At 41.7% G+C, this 21289-nt stretch overlaps 2 protein-coding genes across 2 annotated transcripts in view; one reads left to right on the top strand and one right to left on the bottom strand.

Moving 5' to 3' along the window:
* The window catches only part of LOC6578881, a 104665-nt gene extending 97991 nt beyond the window's left edge, over window positions 1-6674 (top strand). The window contains 2 exon segments of the mRNA XM_044011095.1: window positions 75-269; window positions 394-6674. Coding sequence (XP_043867030.1) covers window positions 75-269; window positions 394-3072 — 2874 coding nt within the window. The 3' untranslated portion in view covers window positions 3073-6674.
* A 1585-nt stretch (window positions 6675-8259) lies between these two features.
* LOC6578877 lies at window positions 8260-20753 on the bottom strand (the record flags this gene model as incomplete). The annotated part of the gene is made up of 5 exons (XM_002004740.4): window positions 20002-20753; window positions 13750-14147; window positions 9565-9785; window positions 8889-9502; window positions 8260-8585 (listed from the first exon to the last, which is right to left on the bottom strand). Coding segments are annotated over exons 1-5 (1785 nt in total), but the record flags the coding sequence as incomplete, so codon positions are not given.
* Window positions 20754-21289: the final 536 nt, after the last annotated feature.

The raw sequence follows: 21289 nt of genomic DNA, 5'->3' as shown, positions 1-21289 counted from the left end.
AGGACAAGTGGCTGCCACTGCGACTGCGACTGTAGTTAATGGCTGTTGCTTAACGCAAAACTCTTTGTCCGCAGGTGACGGTCATCGATACCGCCGATCCGGATTGGTGGAAGGGCAAAGTGCTGGGACGCGTCGGCTTCTTTCCATCGAAGTACTGTGTGCGTCTCAATGCCAACGAGAAGCCATTACAGGTGACACACAATCTGCAGGTGTCGGATGGCGAGCGCGGCGAGAATATGACCCTGTTAAGAGACCAAATTGTTATACAGGTAAGTTTGGCTATAACTAACTGGCGGGTGCTGCATAAAGCGAGAGTTGTGAAGTGCTTAAAACTCAACTCTATCTCCATCTCTCTCTCTCTCTCTCTGTCTCACTCACACTCTCTATCTATAGACTGGCGATGAGGTCAACGGCATGGTCATGGTGCGCTCGGCGGACAATCGTCAGGGCTATTGTCCCATCAAGTACCTGCAGGAGGTGTGACAGCCAGAAGAGGAAGAGCCGCCTGCAAAATCATCAATGCAAACGTCGCGCGCCGCAGCCGCAGCCGCAGCCGGCGCCGGCGACAAGACCAAGCGTAGAATTAGAATCGTAGTTACCGATAATAACAATTTAGCTAGTAGCAGTAGCTCTATGCCCATCACCCATGCACAATCACAATCACAGACGCAATCACAAACGCAATCACAGACGCAGACGCAGACGCAGACGTCGCCCAGCCGGGAGAAGAAGCGCCTGAACATCGAGTACAGCGATGCGGATGGCGGGCTCATCTGGGACAAGGACAAGGATGTGCTGATACTGTCGGGCCGCAACAAGAACGACAAGAACTGGGAGAACTGGGAGCGCATACGCGAACAGAAGCTGGAGAAGATGAAGAACATCTGCTTCGAGAGCTATCGCCAGTCGAAGCGGGACAAGCTGCTGCTGGCCAAGCCGAAGCCCAAGCAGCTGGACCCCACCTGGTACACGGATAACATCTACTCGAATCGCTCGGACGATCTGGACGAGGACTATGTGCCCGACTGCCTCAAGTACGGCAGCTACAGCAATCGCATTCTGCGCGACATACGCGAACAGGACGAGAAGTATGCGGAGGATGCGCTGCCGATGCGCGAGCGCCGTGGCGAGGGCGAAGGCTCGCCGGGCTACGGACTGCAGCGCTCGAAGAGCTGCAAGGAATTCCAATATCCAAAGTCGCAGAGCTGCTGCTTCGAGGGCAACGTGTTCGAGGCGGGCGGCACAGGCGGCACGGGCAGCTCAGGCGCCACGGCCACCACATCCATACTGAAGAATCGCGCTGGAGTGCCCAAATCGTACTCGTTTAGCGCCTCCACGAAGACCATGCCCTTCGACATCATCGACTACGAGCTGCCGCCCGCCTCGAACACGCGCCGGGAGAAGCGCGAGGCGTACAGACGCAGCATGAATATGCTGTATAGCAACAGCCTGGACGAGCGGACGCTGGCGCACAGCTGCTGTGCGCGGGAGCAGTGCACCAGTGCCAAGTGCTTGCTGGACGATATCTATGCTGGCTCCAGGCGGCGGCTGGATGCCTACGGCGCTGGCAGCAACAGGAATCTGAATTTGAATCTCAATTTGAATCGCAACCTGCGCTCGCCCGACGATTGGCTGTTCGACGAGCGCGCCGAGGCGGCAGCCGCGGCGGCGGCAGCAGCAGATCATCATCATCATCAGCAGCAGCAACGGCTGGGCCGGGGCCAGCGGCTGCCAATGGCTGCACAGGCAACGGCAGCCGGCACGACCGTGATCTGCTGCTGTGCGACAGAGGACTATTGCTGCCATCGCCAGGCACAGCAGCGGGCGGCAAGGCGGCCCCACTGTCCGGGCCATCATCCGGCCGCCGAAGAGGAGGAGCATATGCATTGCCGCTACGACACCGACCTGGAGCAGTTCATACGCGCCGAGCGTGAGCGCCTGCTGCTGCAGGACAAGTTCCTCGACGAGGACGAACGCTACTTGGCCCAGAGCCACATGGCCAGTCCAGGCAGGCGCTACGCCCACTATACACGGCCCACGCGCAGCAAATCCCTGCTGGAGGTGCAGCCGCCCAGTTTGTTTGATGAGGACAGCTGCTCGGATACGACCGAGATCGATCTGGAGGACTTCAACATCGACCTGGAGAAGTACTGGGAGCAGCTGGACAAGCCGCCCAGCCCCATCAACATGGACATGCGACGCAACATGCACAGCAATCTGAAGGTGAAGAACGTGAACGTGCGCTGCTACAACAACGGGCAGCCCATCGATATGCACGACCGGGAGCACGAGCGGCTGATGATCAAGAAGTCGCTGCTGGAGGGCATGCCGTCGCCGCCGCAGCTCGACTCGAGCGGCTCCTCGAACAATGCGACGGGCTTTAGTTTTTTTGAGAATCCCGCTGGTTCGCTGCACCACCACCACCACCAACAACAACAACAACAACAACAACAGCACCACCCCCACCAGCCGCGGCACCATGGCATTGCAGCGCCACCAGCACCAGCCTACGGTGGGTACGGCCACAAGGTCTACCCGACTGCCGATACCCTGCCCACGTATCAGTACAACAACTTCTATCCGGAGCACACGACGCTGGGCAGCGTGCTCACCCAGCAGCCGACGGCGGGCGTCCACCATGCCTCGGCCGGCGGCCACTCGGCGCTGAGTCTGATCAACAACATCTTCTCCATCTACAAGCCGAACAAGTACTCGCCCGAGAACTGCCAGCTGAACTACGAGAGCAAGCCGGAGCCGTGCAAAAAGATGAACGTGCCGAGCACTCGACGACCCCTGGGCGCCGCCTCCAGCAACATGCAGCATGGCCACGAGTATCTGCACTCGTCGATGAAGCGCCCGCTGCTGGTCAGCGCCGATCAGCCGCACTTCAAGATCATTCCCGAGAAGACGGGCCTGAAGATCTCGCCGTTGCTGGCCTACGATGAGTACGGCGGCGGCGGGATCGGGGGAGATAAGTCACATCAGAGGCTGACCAGCACGGCGCGACCTCTGATGCTTCCGCACTGATGGTGCTGGACCTTTCCGTGGTATGGTAATGGTAATTATTGTTAGTTATGCTCACAGCGACTGCCGAGAATCTCCAAAAGAAAACAGAAACTGAGAACTAAACACAACTAAAGGAAAAACCAAAAAACAAAAAAATGGAACTAACCAAAAGACTCGCTCGACAAGCAGCAAAAATATAAAACCAAAATAACAAAAACCAAAAAAAAAAACAAATAACAAAAAATTAAAAAAATAAACAAACTGAAAACAAACAAAAATCCAAACGCACAAATTGGCCCCCAGTTGAGTCCAGAGTACGTTTTTTTTTTCTTGCGACTTGGGCTCGGGCTCTCAACTATTGTTGTAGTGGAACCTCGTCTTCGCCCCGCCTTTTCCATTTTACAGCCAGGTCGTTAATGTTGAGAACTTTGTGGGATAGAGCATTGAAGCATCATCACGTCGTTTGTCTGACACTCAATTTTCACAAGCGATAAAAACTACTAACAGCCAACAGCCAACAGCAACAACAACAACAAGAAACACCATCACCAACAACAACAACAACTGCGCCATACCATTGGAAATAAAACTGAAGTAGGAGAGCATCAGGAAGTGAAACGTCTTCGATACGTAGCGAAAATTGTAAGCTTAGAAATAAAGAGTAATGCGTAATGAGTAAAGAGTAGGAAGTAAGATGTAAAGAGTTTAAACTAACTAGTCACAAGTAACAAGCACTGAATAGGAAGTAACAACTTGCGTATAACAAGTAACGAGTTAGATATAACGAGTGGAAAGTGACGAGAGCAGAGAAAGTTTCTCAATTCCATTTGCTTTGACTTTGTTTGTCACTTCAGAAGTAACGAGAGACTTGTAACGAGTAAAGCTAAAAGTATCCAGTTAGAAGTAACGAGTAGCAACTGCCGAGTGTAAGAAAGAGCAACTAACAAATAACAAGTTAAAAGTAGCGAGTAAAGTTTGCAAGTAACGAGCTATAAATAATCGAAAACAGTTAACGAGTAAATAGTTATGAGTAAAAGGTATCGATTAACAAGAAGTAACGAACCACGAGATCTAAGTAAAAGGCAACTAGTAACACATAACGTGAATTTTCGAACGAGTAGCTAGGCAAGAGCAATAAGTAAAACGCAACAACTAACGACTTAGTGCGAAAACTTCTAACGAGTAGGCGTTACTTACATCACGAGGCAGCTAACGAGTAGAGCAACAAGTAGAGCAACAAGTGACGATTGTGAAGTGACTAGTAGCGAGTAACAACTAACGACTAATAAGTAACAAGTAACTAACGAGTAACATTTAAGAAGTAACTAGCGAGAAGTAACGAGTAACAAGTAACGAGTAGTTTTTTTTTAAGTTTCTTTAATGAAACCGGATTAAGAAAGAGCTGTCACAGCAGCTTAGCTTTGACTTTGACAAACGCAGAAACACATATAAATACACATACTCACACACTCACACACACACACATAGACACAAACAAATGTGCTTTTAAATCGCTTGAGAAATCGCCGCATCTAGTTAATATAGAATAAGCATGCATGCTATGTGTATGTTAACACTAATTTTTCGAGCAACTTTTAAGCAATCAGCAGCGTATACTATATATATATGAACATATATATATATATAGAAAGAAAGAGTACTTCTAGGCTAGGCTTAAGTCATTCATATCCGTGTTTCACATTGTATTTAGTGTTGAAAGCGACAGCATCTTGTATACCCTGTAATACAACCTTGTAGCAGCTAAGCAGATTTTATTACTACAAACTATTTGAAGATGAAAAAAAAAAAAAAAAAACAAAAACAAAACGGAAAACAAAAGGAAAACAAAAACCAAAAAATTATTTGAGACAAAATGTTTTTATTGCCACAAAATTTTTCTATTTTTTATACCAAACAACTTTAAATGCAGAAACTAAACAAACAAGAAAAAATATGGAGTAAAACCTACTTAGAAGCGGAAGTAACGAGAGGGAGAGAGAGATAGAAGGAGAAGTTATTTGATTAGTGGAATATTTATAAGGCTTGACTCTATAAGTTGCGGCTTCTAGGCACTGACAGAACTTTAGTCTTATACAAGATACAAACACACACACATATGCATACATGCAGACAGTTATGTATGTGTGCGTGCGCTTTTTATAACATCCACTAGAGATTGTATAATGTACATAAGATGTTTACTAAACTTAGTATTTATAAATGATATAGTATATGTATGTATGATTGTACTTTTATGATGTATGCGTATCCACTGGCCTTATTTATATTGACAAAGTAACAAAGCAAAACGAAACACAAGCTGAATTCACAAACACACACAGACAGAGAGACACCACTCACAGAAACACACACACACACAAACTTATGCACTTAATATATGAATTTATTTGCGTATAACTTTTGAGCGCACCTGAGAATTAATTGTATTGATTCCAAATATATATTTCTAAGGCTTTGATTTCTGTTTTTTGTTAATTATTTTGGCGTCCAATTTTACACTGAACATAAGTATTAAATAAATAAATAAATATATATATAGGCGCTAGTGAACGAGTTAAGCATAGCGAGTAAAATTGTACACGAGCCTCAACTAAGCGAGCTGCGTATTTTGTAGTCTATAAGAAAAGCTAAACAAAAACTAAAAGAAAAACAAACAACTGTTTTAGCACTCAACAAAATATGTGCATTAAAATTTTGAATTTAAAATTTTTAGATTTTTCAAGATTTTTCGAACTAAGACAAGAGCAGGAACTAGAGAGAAACATTTTCTTAGGCATCGTTTTTTCTAACCACATTGTTGTTGACGTACTTACACACATATTATTCTAAGTGTACCCCTATGGCCTACTTTAGTCGTTAAGGAGAAAAACAAAAGCAAAAAAATACTAAAACAATTTGCTGCACCAACACACATTGAGCACCCATTTATCTATAGCAGATATTTAGGTATATATAAATATATATATATATATATATATATGTATATGATTAGTCAGATATGATCAGTTTCTAGGCTTTAAGACAAATGTAAAATGAACGAAGTCGATGAACATGAAAAACGCCCAAATCTTATGAGTATGTAATTTAAACACAAAATAGAAAATGCAAAACAAATGTAAACAAATATGTAAAAGCAAAGAAAGTAAAAAACGAGTTACGTGAAATGCTGAAATTGGCAATTAAGTAAAAGTAGAACTTAAATATAACTAAAACGAACATTTAACTATAATAATAATATAATAATAGCAGCTCAGCTGATAAACAATTTGAAGCTTCATTTTGTTTATTTAGTGTATAAATATTGTTAGAGAAATGTCAGAAAATCATTATGAATCGAGAATCGATGTATGTTAATGCTAATCCGTAAACAGTTTAGAGTATTTGCTAAAGGAACGTGCGCACGTACCCCCCGCAACATCCCCACAAAAAAGACCGCAAGGAGCATAGAACTATTTGTAGCAAATATAAAGAAGGCAAATTTTATACATATACATATATGTGTATGTATGCATTGTGTGTAAGGCAATCCGGCAAAGATATCAGTGCAACTAACATATATATCAACTGGAGCAACAGAAAACATAAAACAAAAGCGAAAAACGAAAACTAAGCAAATCCATTTAACAATTAAAATAAAAAAAAAAACATCTAGACAATTAGTAAATAAATTTAAATTCAAGCATATAAACCATATGGAATTCAAGCAACAACAAAACGAAACGCAACTTAAATCATTTTTAGCACTACGTGTAATTGATATGTAAACATTATCCTCGCTATCCTTCGCCCAACTCCCCGAGCTAGCTCCTGTGGCTAGTCCAAATACAACAGGTCTCACATCCTTTTAATTTACCCGAATAAATGAAAACAAAAATAAAAACAATGATGTTCAAATTCGATGTAAAAATATGAAACGACTTTTACTTACTTGGCACACAATTTTGTTTCAGCAAAAATGCATTGCATACTTTCAGGCTGTAAATTAAATCGTCAAAGTGGCACGTATTTAAAAATCATTGCATACTCTTGGGCGACCCATTATAATGGAAGTATTTATTTGCGTAGCATACTTTCGCGGGCTGTCGTGCAAAAAAAACATTCTGTTGCATACCCGCGAGGGCACTCTGTAAAAATTAAAAACGCGCTGTTACTTGCTAGTGATTTCTATGCGCCTGGTAGTTCAGACGGAATTACTCAGCATTTTCTGCTCAGCCAAGGAAAAATATTTTATTAGCGGCTAGCAGAGCTCCATTTTAACCGCAAATTCAGCTAAAATACCAGGCGAACAGAAACGAGTAGCAAGTGGCAGCTCGCTAAAATTTTCAGCAAACAGATAAGTATTGCATACTTTTGGGCTGCGCGAAATAATCGATTTTTAATTCTTGTGGTATACTTTCGCCCGCTGCTGCACACAACAATTGTTTGTAAATTGCCGCTTGCTAGTGCTTGCTGTGTGCCTGGTATTTCCATCGACTTTACTCAAAATCTGCGACTCACTCACCCACCCACAAATAAGAAGAGTTTGTTTGTTTGTTGCTTGTAGTTTTTTTATATATTTGATTATTTTATTTATAATATATATCACATTAAATTTTACATTAACCAAGATACAAAATATATGCGACTTGTCATTGTCATTATTATCATTTGTCATTTTTACAATCGTTTTCATTACATATTAATATATATTATTATAGCGAATAGGTATATAGGTGTAGGTATGTATGTATCTAGACATTTCGTTCGAATTGGTTTTACATTTTAGGATTTTCGGATCGACATGCTTGGCATATCGAGGCTTTTACAATATTTGTCATGGGTTTTACATAGTTAATGGGTTTATTACATAGTATAATTGCAATTGAATGAGTTGCAATTGAATGGGTTGTTTAAATATAGTTAAGACTGTCGCCACGGCATGCTTGGCATATCGAGGGACATGGAGGGTTTCATGGGGGCAAATCGGCTTGACCAGTTATACGTACATAGCTAGTTAAACATTAAACATAGAGTTACGATTAGGGCCTAAAACTAATAACTTGTTTTTCTAAACTAATTGCATCAGAGTCAGTCAAAGAAGTTGGAACCTAAAACCTAAACTACTTTGCCAGATGCGCCCCATTGAAGGCGACCTTAATGTCAGGCTTAGAGCTAGTTTGTTGTTGTTGTTGTTGTTGCTGGCTCGTCTCCTGATTGTTGTGGCTGCTGTTGCTGCTGCTGTGATTGTTCTGCTGCTGCTGCTGCTGCTGTTGTTAGTGTTGCTGCAGGTGCTCCTGTGGCTGTTGTTGCTGTTATTGCTGCTGTTGCAGCTGCTGCCGCAGCCGCTGCTGCTGCTGCTGCTGCTGCCGCTGTTGTGCTAGCGACCGCACCATCGAGCGCATTAAGCGTATTGCTGCTGGCGGCCTTCTGATTGGGAAAGAGCACGGAATATGCCGGTGGCGGATCCAGCTCCTCGTAGTTGGGCGGCGATGTGGCGCTGCTTGGATCCATGCCAGCTCCATTGGCTGCGGCCAGCGCTGCCTCGCGCTCATTGTTGACAGCGTGCTGCGATGCGGAAGCTGTAAGTGTACGTATGGATTGAATGTGAGAGCTCAAGCGACAACAGGAAACTGTTGCGAGATGACGGCCACAGAGGAGGCAGTTAATGGCGAGTTGTGAAAGTTAGACATAGACATGGATACAAAGAAATACATTGAGATACATAGATACATAGATATATAAATACAGAGATACGGATAAAAGTTGTATGGCATGCGCAATGTACGACGAAGAATACGAAAACAAAACACGAACAAGAAAACTCACATAAATATTGATGTCTATGTCTTACTTGAACTACAAAAGTGTGCAATTGAACGTACCCCAGAGGCCGCAGATGAGCAGCGCGCCGCCGCAGAGCAGCATGCCGAGCATTAGATAGCCCCACGGCCCGTACTTGGACAGGTCCGAGTGGAGTCCGCTGCGGGTGGAGTTGCGCCGGGTGAAGCCGCTGCCAGCACCGCTGCCATTCACAATGCCATTCTCCACGGTGTCATTATCCTGCGCCTTGCCATCCAGCTCGGTGGCGAACTGAGTGCCGATGGCATTGGGCGAGCCTGGGTCCGGCTTCTTCATGTCTTTGGTGTGCACTTTACGCAGCTGCGTTGTCGAATTGCTATTGACGCCAGCTGCTGCTGTAGCTCCTCCCGCCGAAGCTGCTGCTGCTGCTGCTTCCGTTTCGCCGGCGCTGCCATTGCGCGGCGGCATATCCTCCGGCGATGTGGGCGCATCGTAGGCAAACAGATTGCGAAACACCTCCAAGGCGAACTGCTCAAACAGATCGGACTCCAGCGCAGAGGGCAGCGTGCCGGCGCCAGGACGACGCTGCTTATAGCACAGCTCGTAGTCCTCGTCGCTGTCGTACTCATTGCTGTACGGACAATGGCGTATGCCATCGCACGCCAGCTCCTTGGAGATGCACAAAATGGGCTCGTCGCTGCGAACAGAGGGATTCCCATTAGTTATTACATTCCATATAGTATTATAAGTACCACTTACCCAATCTTCAGGCACTGATGCTTGCTCGCATCCTTGCACTGCTCGCCCTTGCCCAGCACCGTGACCATCAGCTTGGACTTGAGTGAATGCATTCCGTGCTCCCACACGATTCTCACACGGCCGTGGAACAAACGTACCGGATCCTCCATTTCGGAGGCGGTATCTTCTAGCTGACAGGGATCCACGCGCCATTGCGCCGTATGCGGATCCAACGAGCTGAACTGCAAAGGCAAAGCGAGAAAATCAATTAGATCTAAAGAACTGCTCCAATATTTACTCGCGCATGCGCAAACAAGTTACGCGGCTCGCATACCGAATGCAAATCGAGATGGTAGAAACATACGAAATTGGGTCTAAAAACTACGAACAATAAAAAGCACTCAAAAATCTTTTCGCGCCCACACCAAGGCACACGAAATCCGACGTGATATAAATTATTTAGTTAAACAAAGATGTAAACGTGCACACAATAAACAGTCAACTGCGAATACATTTGGAATATTTGGCATGGGAAACGGCAATAATAATGGCAAATTAAATATTTACATTGTGAAACATTTATACATTTATTTTATACATTCTTATTTATATTTATATACGTCGCCGCGCAAAAAGCAATTTCAGTTAACATATGCGAAACTCTAAACTCATATATTAAATATGCATTTACACGAACACACCCCCACACACACACACACACACACACACACATGCATGCTGAAAAGTCGTAGAATGCATACAATATATGATTATATTATCGCCTGCTGCCAGTTAAGCATCTCAAATATTTATTCAAATTTGCGAGCTGCTGTTCCTAAACTAAATACAGTTGCGGCTAAACAAATATTAATTCAATTAAGTAAGCCAGAGCGACGTTATCAGATGATAATATCTTTAAGAAATGTTAAAAACAAACAAATACAATGTTTTAACAATTTTTTCCAGTTGTTTGCTAACAAAACTACAAACTGTGATAAAAATTCTTTGACAATGGAATTTGAATATTTGTCCATATTTTTGTTTTGCAAATTTCAGCAAACTTATTCTATACCATTTGCAAAAATAACATTTTTTTTAAAACATTTTAATAGTTGGAAAAAAAAATTTTAATCAGTTCATCTCTACATTTGTTTGCTTATGCCTCAAATTCCATAAACTGGATTATAAACTCAACTTTTTTCACCGCTTGACTCCAACTCGCATATTTTCGACTGGTTTGAAGCAATTTTACCTTTTATTTATTTATTTTTTTTTTTATTAAATTCTAAAGTATTTTTATGGTTGTGTTTAACATTTTATTTTTAACTCTCAATATATTATCCATTTTGCACTGGCCCCATGGAAAATGGGAAATAGGAGTCCAATGTTTTTTAAAGAATTTTTAAAGATATTTAATCTCTTCAGTAAAAATATGAAACTGATATAAAGACTCTCAAAAAAAATTAAATAAATAAATAAATAAATAAATAAACAAACAAAAATTTAAAAAACTATTTAGAAAAAAAAAAAAAAATTAAAAAAAAAAACACATTTCAAATCTAGCATATTTTTAATAGATTACATTCATAAAAATTTATAAAAATGCACTGAAATTACTCTATTATATCTATTGCGTATATTTCGTCTAGAGAATGTTATACCAAATTGTTAATTCTGGAAATTTATAATTTTTGGCACTTAAAACCAAGCTAGCACAGTGATTCCATACAGAGGTCTATATCTATTTATATAGTATTTAAATGTGTTCCCTCATTTAGATGGTATCTGAACATCTGTCTGCAAATCAAGGTTTTCTTTCTTTGGGCTAACGCAATTAGAGTTAGTTTGGCAAAATCTGCACCTAGCATCGACGTGAAAAACATTTCGACTTTGACTTTGGCTTGACTGAATACATGAATGAATGAGTGAGTGAATGCATGGGTGGGTGTGTGCGTGTGTGAGTATATATATATATATGTATGTGTGTGTGAGTACTCTTAACTGCGCATGCGTGACCACAAAAACAAAATGTGTGAGATTTTGTGTTTACTTTGGATTTTTTGTTAGCATTGAACTCGCCTCAAAATGACAGAAATACAGACCAAGCTGTGAGCTATTGTGACTTTTGTGCTTTAATTCTAATTTATGCGCTGCCTATGACTCGATTCGGAAGGTTAACAAAACTTGATTTGATTGCATGAGCATGTGTATATGTGTATGTGTGTGTGTGTGTGAGCATCGAGTACTTTTCAACATTTGTGGCTAATTGTATTGAGGTTTTGTAATGGGCGGGTGTTCTGACCTATTTTGCGGTTTTCACAAGACATTTTGACATTTCGAATTGTTCTCAATTACAGTTAATTTCGCTGTCAATTTAACAAATATACTAGAGCTGAGCTGGGAGGCATTAAGCGAGTGCAACTAATGCGAAACTGAAGCTGCTAAATTATGGATAAGTCTTTGCGGTAGTCGAGGCAGACAGAGAGAGAGAGAGACACAGAGAGAGAAAGAGATAGAGTGTGAGGGAGAGCGGAGTAGAGGGGCTTGATGGGAGGCAGCTGCTGCTGCTGCTGCTGCTGCTGCTGCTTCTGCTCTCAGTTAACGAGAGATATATTCCGAGCGCGTGCGATTTGCATAAGCGCGCCCGTTTTTGGCATTTGCTGTGAGTTCTGAAAAGTTGTTGTGTATTTGAAACACGTTTGTCTCATTTGGCCAGGAAAAACGAAACGAAACGAAACGAAACACAGCAGATATACAGACAACACTTTCAGTTGCGGCTATGACGTTGCGTTGCCATAAATACTACGGCGACAGGCAGACGGACGGGTAGACGGACAGCCAGACGAACGGACAGATAGACGACAGTTTGACAGCAATGAAACGTGGACAGTCTTTAAGCCATAAAAAATTGTGCTGCGCATGTGAGGATATCAACGATTCAGTTGCGGGTGCGGTTGCCAGTATCTCTACCTTGCTATAGCTATATCTATACCTTTATATACATATATATAGGTAGTTATACATATATACATATGTATATATACTTATATCTACAACTGTTCAACTATATAAACGATTTCTTTGTCTGAGCTGCCTGCATATGCAAATTTTGTTGTTGTTATTGTTGTTTGCGTTGTTTGCGCACTGCGAATATGTCACACAATTTGCAGCTTTTGTTCTTAATGAGTAAATCGAGTCGCACACGAACTGCATCTCATTGGATATCGCATAGCACAATATCAATTGGCAATCATTAGCTGCACTTATCAAATAGCTACTGATGCAGCAGCACTTAGCCGGGCTGGCTAACTGGTTGCATTCAATTAATTAATTGTTAATTGATTGTTTGTTTGTTTGTTTATTTGTTTGTACATTGCTCAACTAAATGTTGAGCTGGCTGCGCTCTCTTTCTATTGCAGCCCTTTTTGGCATAACAACGAGCCGCACTTGGCAATTAGGTTTAGTCAGTAATTAAACAAGAGCTATCAACAATTTCCCTTGCGATTAGTTAATTTTCAGTAATTAATTAAGTAGGCGTTGTAGAAAATCTATTGATTTCTTATACTAATTGGAGGGTTTTCTGCGAAATATATTATATAATTTTGATTGAATTGGATTTCATTGATGAAAGTTTTATTTCTAATAGCTGCGTTAGTTGCTAATATAAAAACAACTTTTATTAACCTGGGCAGCGTCATCTATTCATTAGTCGCTTATTGAGCTTGGATTTTAGTTTCTAATTTAAGCTTTAATTTTGTAGTTTTTAATTCAGATTCTAGTTTCTAATTTTAGCTTTATTTTTGTAGTTTTTAGCTTTTTTGTTTAGCTTGTATTTCTTGCTCAAAGGAAATTTAATATTTATTAGGTCTAGATCTGAACTATAAATTCTATATATCACTATGTTGGCAGCGCCATCTATTGCCAGTTGCTTGCTTACTTTCCAGTTATTAAATTTTCTAGATGGCTAGAGCTAACAATTTCATCTCAATCATCTTCCAGCATGCATACAAAATCATTCAATTTAAATTATTATTTTCATAAGAAATACTTCATTGCATTTAGTTTAACCTCAATATAGAATCTACACCTATCATCTGCAGCTATCCCATGCCCATGCCCATGCCCATGCTCCCCTCTATTGTCCACATCTTCAGCTGATTAGCTTGCACACATTCAATTAGATACTTCAGAATCGTTTGTACTTACAATATTTAGTGGACAGGTGCGTCCCACAACAATGGCAGAGGGGGAGGCAGCATTTGACGCTGCTGCTGCTGTTGCTGCTGCAGTCGCATTTAGCATCAACTGCGACTGTTTGTTAGCGCTGACCAAAGCGGGCATAATGTTGGAATTGGCGGTAGACGAGGGATTGTTGCTGGCATTGTCGGTGCGCTGGGTGTGGCGCAGCTTAGGCAGAATGAGGCGCACAATGAATCCATAGCTGGGCGGGGCGCTCAGTATGCGGGAGCAGGACTTGTGCTGGGCGCCATAGCTGCCCGGCTTCAGTTCAATAATCAGACTAGATTCTTTGCCATCGCTCTCGATGAAATGCTCGTGCTGAACGCTGCACAGCGGCTTAAAGGTGGGATGCGACAGCAGATCACCTGTGGAAAGATAAAGAGAGAGTGAATGAGACAGTGAGATAGGAATGAGTGTGTGGTAAAAGTTGCTCACAAATTTACAAAGAGCTGCTAATTTATGGCGCACACATTGAACACATATACATATATATATATATAGACATATATGAGACTCTATATGGAGCACCTTGGCGACATGCCTCAGGTCATGCCTCTCTGCCGGCTCAGATGAGAAGTGTAATCAAACTATAAATAGCTAGCGCTACTTTGTCGCTCATGTGGACAGCCACATGTACAGCCATTGTATAACATGTCTAGCATCTATAAGTGAAATTCAATTAATTTGATATAGTTTCTAATTGAATAACATGCATCTAGTCTACCTATAAAGGCAGCAGCAGCAGCAGCAGCAGCAGCTCGTCAAGAGTTGCTCAATTATTTTGCACTCGCACTCGAACTTTGCGCGCCTGAGGTTAAAGATACAAGCTGCACACACACTCACACACATGTGCAGCTAAATTAATAAAGCACGAGTGCGAGTTGTTATTGCTGTTTGTTAATAATGAAATATGTGTTTACAATGTGCCGCCGCCAGTTGCTGCGCCAGTCGATTCGCTGCTCTTGCTGTAGGAAAAAAAAACTACTCTTTGCATTATATTCTGGGTCACTGACTCACACACACACACACACACACACACACACTACTTGCACACACTTCATATATATTGCTACATTTTTATTACAACTTCAACTGACCGCCCCTCACCCCCTCGCCCACTGCCTTTGCCATTTCTTATGCAATTGCCGACGCATTTGGGCTATTAACATTTCATGCGCAAAATCAATTTGCATTTGCTTTTTGCAGCCACTGTAGCACACACGCACACTCTCGCACATAGTTTATTGTGAACTTGACATTAATAGCCAAGTGGCTCGACACGTGCTGCACTTTAATAAATTATTCGAATGCTCAGCTTCAGCTTCAACAACAAACAGCAAACAACAAAAACTGCACTCGAATTGCATTTATGATTCACAAATTGTTTTTCAGCTCATAAGCTTATTAATAATTGCCATCATTTGTTATTAATTTTTTTCCTATTCATCGTGTGTTTATTTAACTTGAAACTCTATAGATTACAAAATAGACGCTTAGGGCGTGGGCGACTCCATTTCATTTCGTGCTCAATCGCTAATCAAGAATAACATTTAAAACCCATTTGAATTTTATATCTGAGCAAATACCATGAATTGCCTTGGGTATTGCAGTTATTGAACAGAAACTTCAAGCCAGATTAGTTATTCGAAAGTTTTAAGCGCAAATTTCTATGAATCGCTAAACTTTTACTTTTCCAAAGATTTTAGAACATTTACTTGGCTTTGGCTTTGGCTAAAGTAAAAGCAGTTCTTAACTTCATTGTGAGCACAGAGAATACCGAATGCTTTGCTGTAAAGATTTCAAGTTCACTAACTAAACCAAAATTTATCCTCTAATATTGTACACATACTAAATGGTAATTAAAAAATAAATAAATTCAATAAGTTGACTTTTATTCATTAAATTTATTACGACGTTGCCACGTCGCTTTAAGCCCAAATCAGCAGCATCTTGCCAAAATGTATTTTCTTCAATGAGAAATAGCTCCAATCCATCAACAAGGGAATAAAATACGAGATAAACAAATGCATTTCCTTTACATTTGGCTAGTAAACTAGTTCCTCTGACACTTTACTGACGGCCCGGACTGATAAATTGAGCCATCACTTATAATTTTGGCCCATTAGCACCGCAAAGCAATAAGGTTTACTGCAATTTTTTGTTACCTATTTTTTTTTTTTTAATATTTTATGTTTCATATTTTTGTTTTTGTTGTATATGTGGCTGTTGACTGAGAGAGCATTGGCTATAAAAGCCGGGGCTTATGCCACTGAACTCTAGCTTTAGTTACAGCTTTAGCTAATTGGGTTAAAAGCACACTCACACAGACACACACTGACACACATGTGTGTATAGAAACGTATAACAAGTTAAATGAGTGTTGTGCTTGGCTGCAGCAGCAGACGAGAAACGCATTTGGCCTGATCCGGACTGTTGGTTCAATGGGGCTTTATTGGAGGTTGGGAAGTGGCCAGCCAACCAGAGCAAAGAAAGGGCTAAAATTTCACTTGATGTTGCCCCTTTTATGGAGGAGGGGAGCTGGGTTGCCGACTCATAAATGTGCCGTTAATAATTTGTCTCAATTTCTAGAGCAGAACATGAATTGAGTTGACCCGAAATTTCTCCCTTCTGAATGGAAAGCTGAAAATTGCCCAAAAAGAATCACATGGAAAATACTGATCATAAAATAAACTATTTTAAATTGTTTTTAATAATTGTTTGGAAATTTTAGTTTTGTTAAGCCTTGTTTCAGTTGTGTTGAAAGCTTAAAGTTTGATTACCGAATCGCGTTTACAATGGCTAAAAACATTTGAAAATTGCGTGAGTGTGCGGCAAGTATAATTGAGAGGCTGTGCCAGTGTGTGTGAATGTATGTGTATGTGTGTGTATATGGTTGAGTATCTCTGTATGTGTTCAAGTGTGCGTGAGCTGTGTGTGGCGGTCACTTGAATAGGGCTGAACTTAACTGAAGGGCAGTCAATGTTGATCTACAGGTGCCTACTAAAATGGGTGCACATACTCGCACACACGCACACACATGTAGACTCGCACACCCACAGAGGCTGCGGCCTTGCAGTTGTTGTTGTTTGTTTCGGGGCTTTGTTTGGGGTCTTGTTTGGGCCAGCAGCTCGCTCATGTGTTAAGCGCAGCACTTGGCTTGTAAATTGTCAAGCATCGGTTTCGAGTGCCACGCCTGCTGCTGGCTCTGGCGCTGGCTCTGGCTGTGGCTCTGTGGCTCTTGGCCTGGCCATAACATAAAAAATTCTGTGGCATGTTGCATATTGCATGCGCAGAGCATCATAATTACGCACAGTTGCATACAGTTGCACACAAAAAGCTACGCACAGCCGTTGAGTGTGCTGCCAAAGCACTCGTAATAAATGAAAAAAAAAAAAGTTCTTGTTGCTGTTGTTGTTGTTGTTTAAAACAAATTACACAGCGCACTAGAGTGTGGCAGAGGGGCGGAGCGCAAAGAGAGTCAGCATAAGAGTGAGAGTGAGTGAAGGCAGAAGGAAGAAGCAGAAGAAGAGACTAGTAAACACTTGACGCATAAAAAGCTACAAAATATACGAGAAGCAAAAAAAAAAAAAACGTTTGAAAGTAGTTTATTTTTTTAAGTTTTTTTTCAGATTTTTTTACCAACTGTAAATTGGGTCAACTATCAAAGTCAGAGCAGCAAGGGTTAAGTGCTAGCCCACCACACACACACATACCCACATTTGTTGAGAAAAGAATGAGTGGACAATACTACAATTCCTGTTGGCCAATCTCGCTTATGGGTCAAGCGTGTGTTGCTGTTGCTGTTGTTGCTGTTGCTGCTGCTGCTGTCCGTTTGTCTGTTTTGTTTGTGCAGCGGCAGCAAACTAAATAAAATAAATTGTAGTATAAACAAGACAACAACAAGGCAACAACAACCAAATGCTAAGAACTTGACATGCATTCAGCTTTAACTGTTTCTTGCTGCTGCTGCTGTTGTGGCTTGGCATTGCGTGCAGCAGCAACAATTTTATTGCAGGCAGCCTAACGGCAACTGTTGCTGTTGCCGCACAGTTTGCCAACAGCAGCGTGACCGAGCATTGCCCGTTCTTGCTCCAGCCGGTTCAGCATGGTTCCACACACACACACACACATACAAACTGAGAGATATGCTCGCAACCGCCTGCTGCCTTGTAACGGTCGCATACATAAATCAAGCCGGCCATTTTAGCAATTAGCAAAAAATTACCAACAACGTAAGTGCTTGTACTGGTATATACATATATATGTATATGTATGTGTGTGAGTGCTGCTGCTGCTGCTGGCCAAAATAGTTTGCGCCAATTTAGATAAAGCTTCGAGCTAGTGGGCGTTGGGCGTCTGTTAGCAACAGCGGCAGCAACAGCAATGGCAACACAAAATCACGAAACACAAGAACAACATCTTCAAGTGTCGCCATTTTGAGTGAGAGAGCGCGTGAGAGAGTGTGCGTGTGTGTGTGTGTGTAAGAGCGTGGACAGTCAGCTCAGATAACGGTCAATTTGCATTTTAATTGAGCGCTTGTTTGACGCGCACACATCTAAAGCCTATCGCAGTTTTTGCTCTTCCACTCTCTCTCTCGCTCTAGCACCTCTCTTCTTCTTCATTTTTTTGGTTGTGCAGCTTTTATTTGCATTTTAACTGCCAGCGGGCTAAACGGGTGGGCGTGTTGCACCTAATTGAACTCTTATGACATCAACAGATCAAGAGCTTAGAGCAAAAGCCTCCAAGTGTGTGTGTGAGTGTGTGTGAGAGGCAGCTTAACTTCTTGTTGCCAAACGACTAAAAATAAAAAGAATTCAAAAACAAAAACAGTTCTAGCTGTTTCGTGTGATTGTTGTTGATTTGGTTCTTTTTTGTTTTTTGTTTTTAAGCAAATTGATTCAGTAACCGGTTAGACTCTGAATACATGTGTGTACATATATCATATGCATATGGTTATTGAGCAGATCTGGCAACTTCTTGTTTTTGCAAGGGTTGTATTTATTTTATGTTTTGCATAGTGTACATAGTGTGGAGCGTAAGGCGAACATGGTACAATCTCTGGCACATCACTCTTCCAGCTTGTTCTTCATTTCGCCTGTTCACTTAACTCATTCCTCTTCTTCTTCATCTCTTCGCCAGCTGCAATTGGCATATTTCCGAAATGGAACGTCAAATTAATGCTGAAAAAGTTCAGCGGAACACAGGGTTAAAAGCTGCGCTTGTTCGCAGTTACGGCAACATCAGCAACAACAACTGTTGCAGTTGCCCGCGGCTGCACGATGGAAGGGAAGAAGCGAGGGGAAGAGGAAGAGGCGAGAGGTTAACGGTAACTGGCAACTGCTGAACTTCATGGCATCGCTGCCATTGTTCTTCTTCTTAACTGTATTTCAATGACAATGAGGTCGGTCGCTCACTCATTCCCATTCTCCACTCTCCACTCTCCCAATCTGTCATTCTCTCCCGCCTCTCTGTTTCACTCTTTTGCTGATTGTAATTAAAATATTACTCCATTCATTTATTTTTATATGTCTTTCAGGTAAGATTTTTTTTTTTTCGATTTAATTTTCATTGAACCTGCGGCTTCCGCGTGCAGTTAAATAATTATTTTTAATGTTATAACGCCTAGGCCGGGGGGTGAATCACGTCGAAAAAGTGGACTGAAACAAGTCACAAGCGAAAACAAAAGTCTGGCTATGTTCATAGTTCTGAAAGGTCTTTAAAATAAGTGAAACAACAATAAGAACGACAATAACGCGCTTAACCAAAAAAAAATAAAAAATACATAAATAAATACAAAAACAAGATGATGAAAAATATAAATAAATAAGTAATAAAACCCATGTGAATAAGAGAGAGAAAGACAAAGACCGGTTTACAGTTCACGTTCACGAATTGTCGCCGCAAAAAAATAAACAGAAAAAAGATCACACACAGAAAATATATACAAATGACAGTGGTTCACAGTAAATTTTTTGTTTAGACACAGAAACTCTAGATGAGTCGCGTAGAAATACAAACATAAATCTACAAATAAGTATTAAGTAATTAATGCCTTAATGGGGCTTTCTTGCGAATTATGAATGACAAACCGTTGTTTTCTGAGAGCTTCTTTTCGCATTGAAATGAAATGAAAGTCTAGCTAGTCTAGGGTCAGCACGCCATAAAGGAACTGTGAAATGTGGCTATAGCTGAAAAAAACAATAATAATAACAAACATACCAAAGGAAACGGCTGCGCTCTGCACATAGGCAGCACTGGCCGCCAGCAGCGTGAGCAGCGCCCAAGCGCTATAAATTTGCATTATAGCATTGCAGCCGGTTGCTCCAGCTGCGCCGGCGCCGACGCAGCGTCGACTTTGACGCTGGCGTGCGCAGCTGACGCAAATGTTCGCCGTGGACCCAGACGGAGACGCAGTCGCTGCAGCCGCCATTTTTATCTGCGACATGTCTAAAATTCAGCTACACTTTTTGTTTGTATTTGTTGTTATTGTATTTATTGCTCTTTTGTATTTGTTTTTGCTTTAAAACGGCTTTTTAGTGCCGTGCCAATTGTGGTTGGATGGCTTCACTTTTCCTTGGTTTTCGCTCTTTTCGTTTCTTCGGCGCATTACAGAAACACACTCACAATTTGACTCTTCACTTAGAAAAGACCAATTGCATAATATATCATAATACGTTCGATTTGACATACAATTCTACACATACATATAAATGAGCGCGAGACGCGAGTGTCACCAAAAAATTAGCGACAATTACTTTTTGTAAATTTATGCTCTGAGTTAAATGCACTCGCGCGCCCTTTTTACAGTTGGTTAGAGAAAGACGAAGACGAAAACGAATACGAAGACGGAGACGGAGACTGGGCCATGCACTGCGCCACCCTCGACTCTCGACTGCGCTGTGTGTGAAGCGCGCTGACTTTACTAGACTTGTTGCGACGAATGATCGAACCGAACTGAGCGCAGCTTTGAGCGATGCCAGCCGACGATGCTTTACAATTGAGTCGCCGTTCGACAATGTTGGCACTTTAGCTTGGCCGCCGCTAAAAACTAGCTTGCTCGCGAGTCGCGAGAGTACAAGTAGCCAATCTCTATTATAATGCTGAAATTTTAGCTACTTTAATTCCTTTTTGGCATTAAGTGTCTTAGAGTTAGTCTTTTACTCATACTTTGAATTACTATATTTATACATATTTAGCTTTAAATAGTTTCAAGGCTGGCAGCACTGTTCATGGCTTAGCTATCACATTGTTGTTTAAGCTTGCTCTTAACTCAGATATTGTCTCTCTTAAATTTATTGCAACTGCTCGTAAACAACTCACATGTTACACGAAAACAAAAACAATGCCAAGAGACGCCCGAATGTAATGTTACAAATCAACTAACAAAGCAGACACGCTTAAAGAAGCAAACAAACAAAATGTGGAGAAATCGAAATCTTTTGCACACAAAAATAAAGTCCAAGCTAAAGCAGCTCCTCTTCTTCTTCTATATCTACCTGATTCACCC

The sequence above is a fragment of the Drosophila mojavensis genome, unplaced genomic scaffold (assembly GCF_018153725.1).
Source record: "Drosophila mojavensis isolate 15081-1352.22 unplaced genomic scaffold, ASM1815372v1 contig_80, whole genome shotgun sequence".
Lineage (NCBI taxonomy): Eukaryota > Metazoa > Arthropoda > Insecta > Diptera > Drosophilidae > Drosophila > Drosophila mojavensis.
The sequence above is the reverse complement of the archived record's forward strand: the minus strand, read 5'-3'. Positions and strand labels throughout refer to the sequence as shown.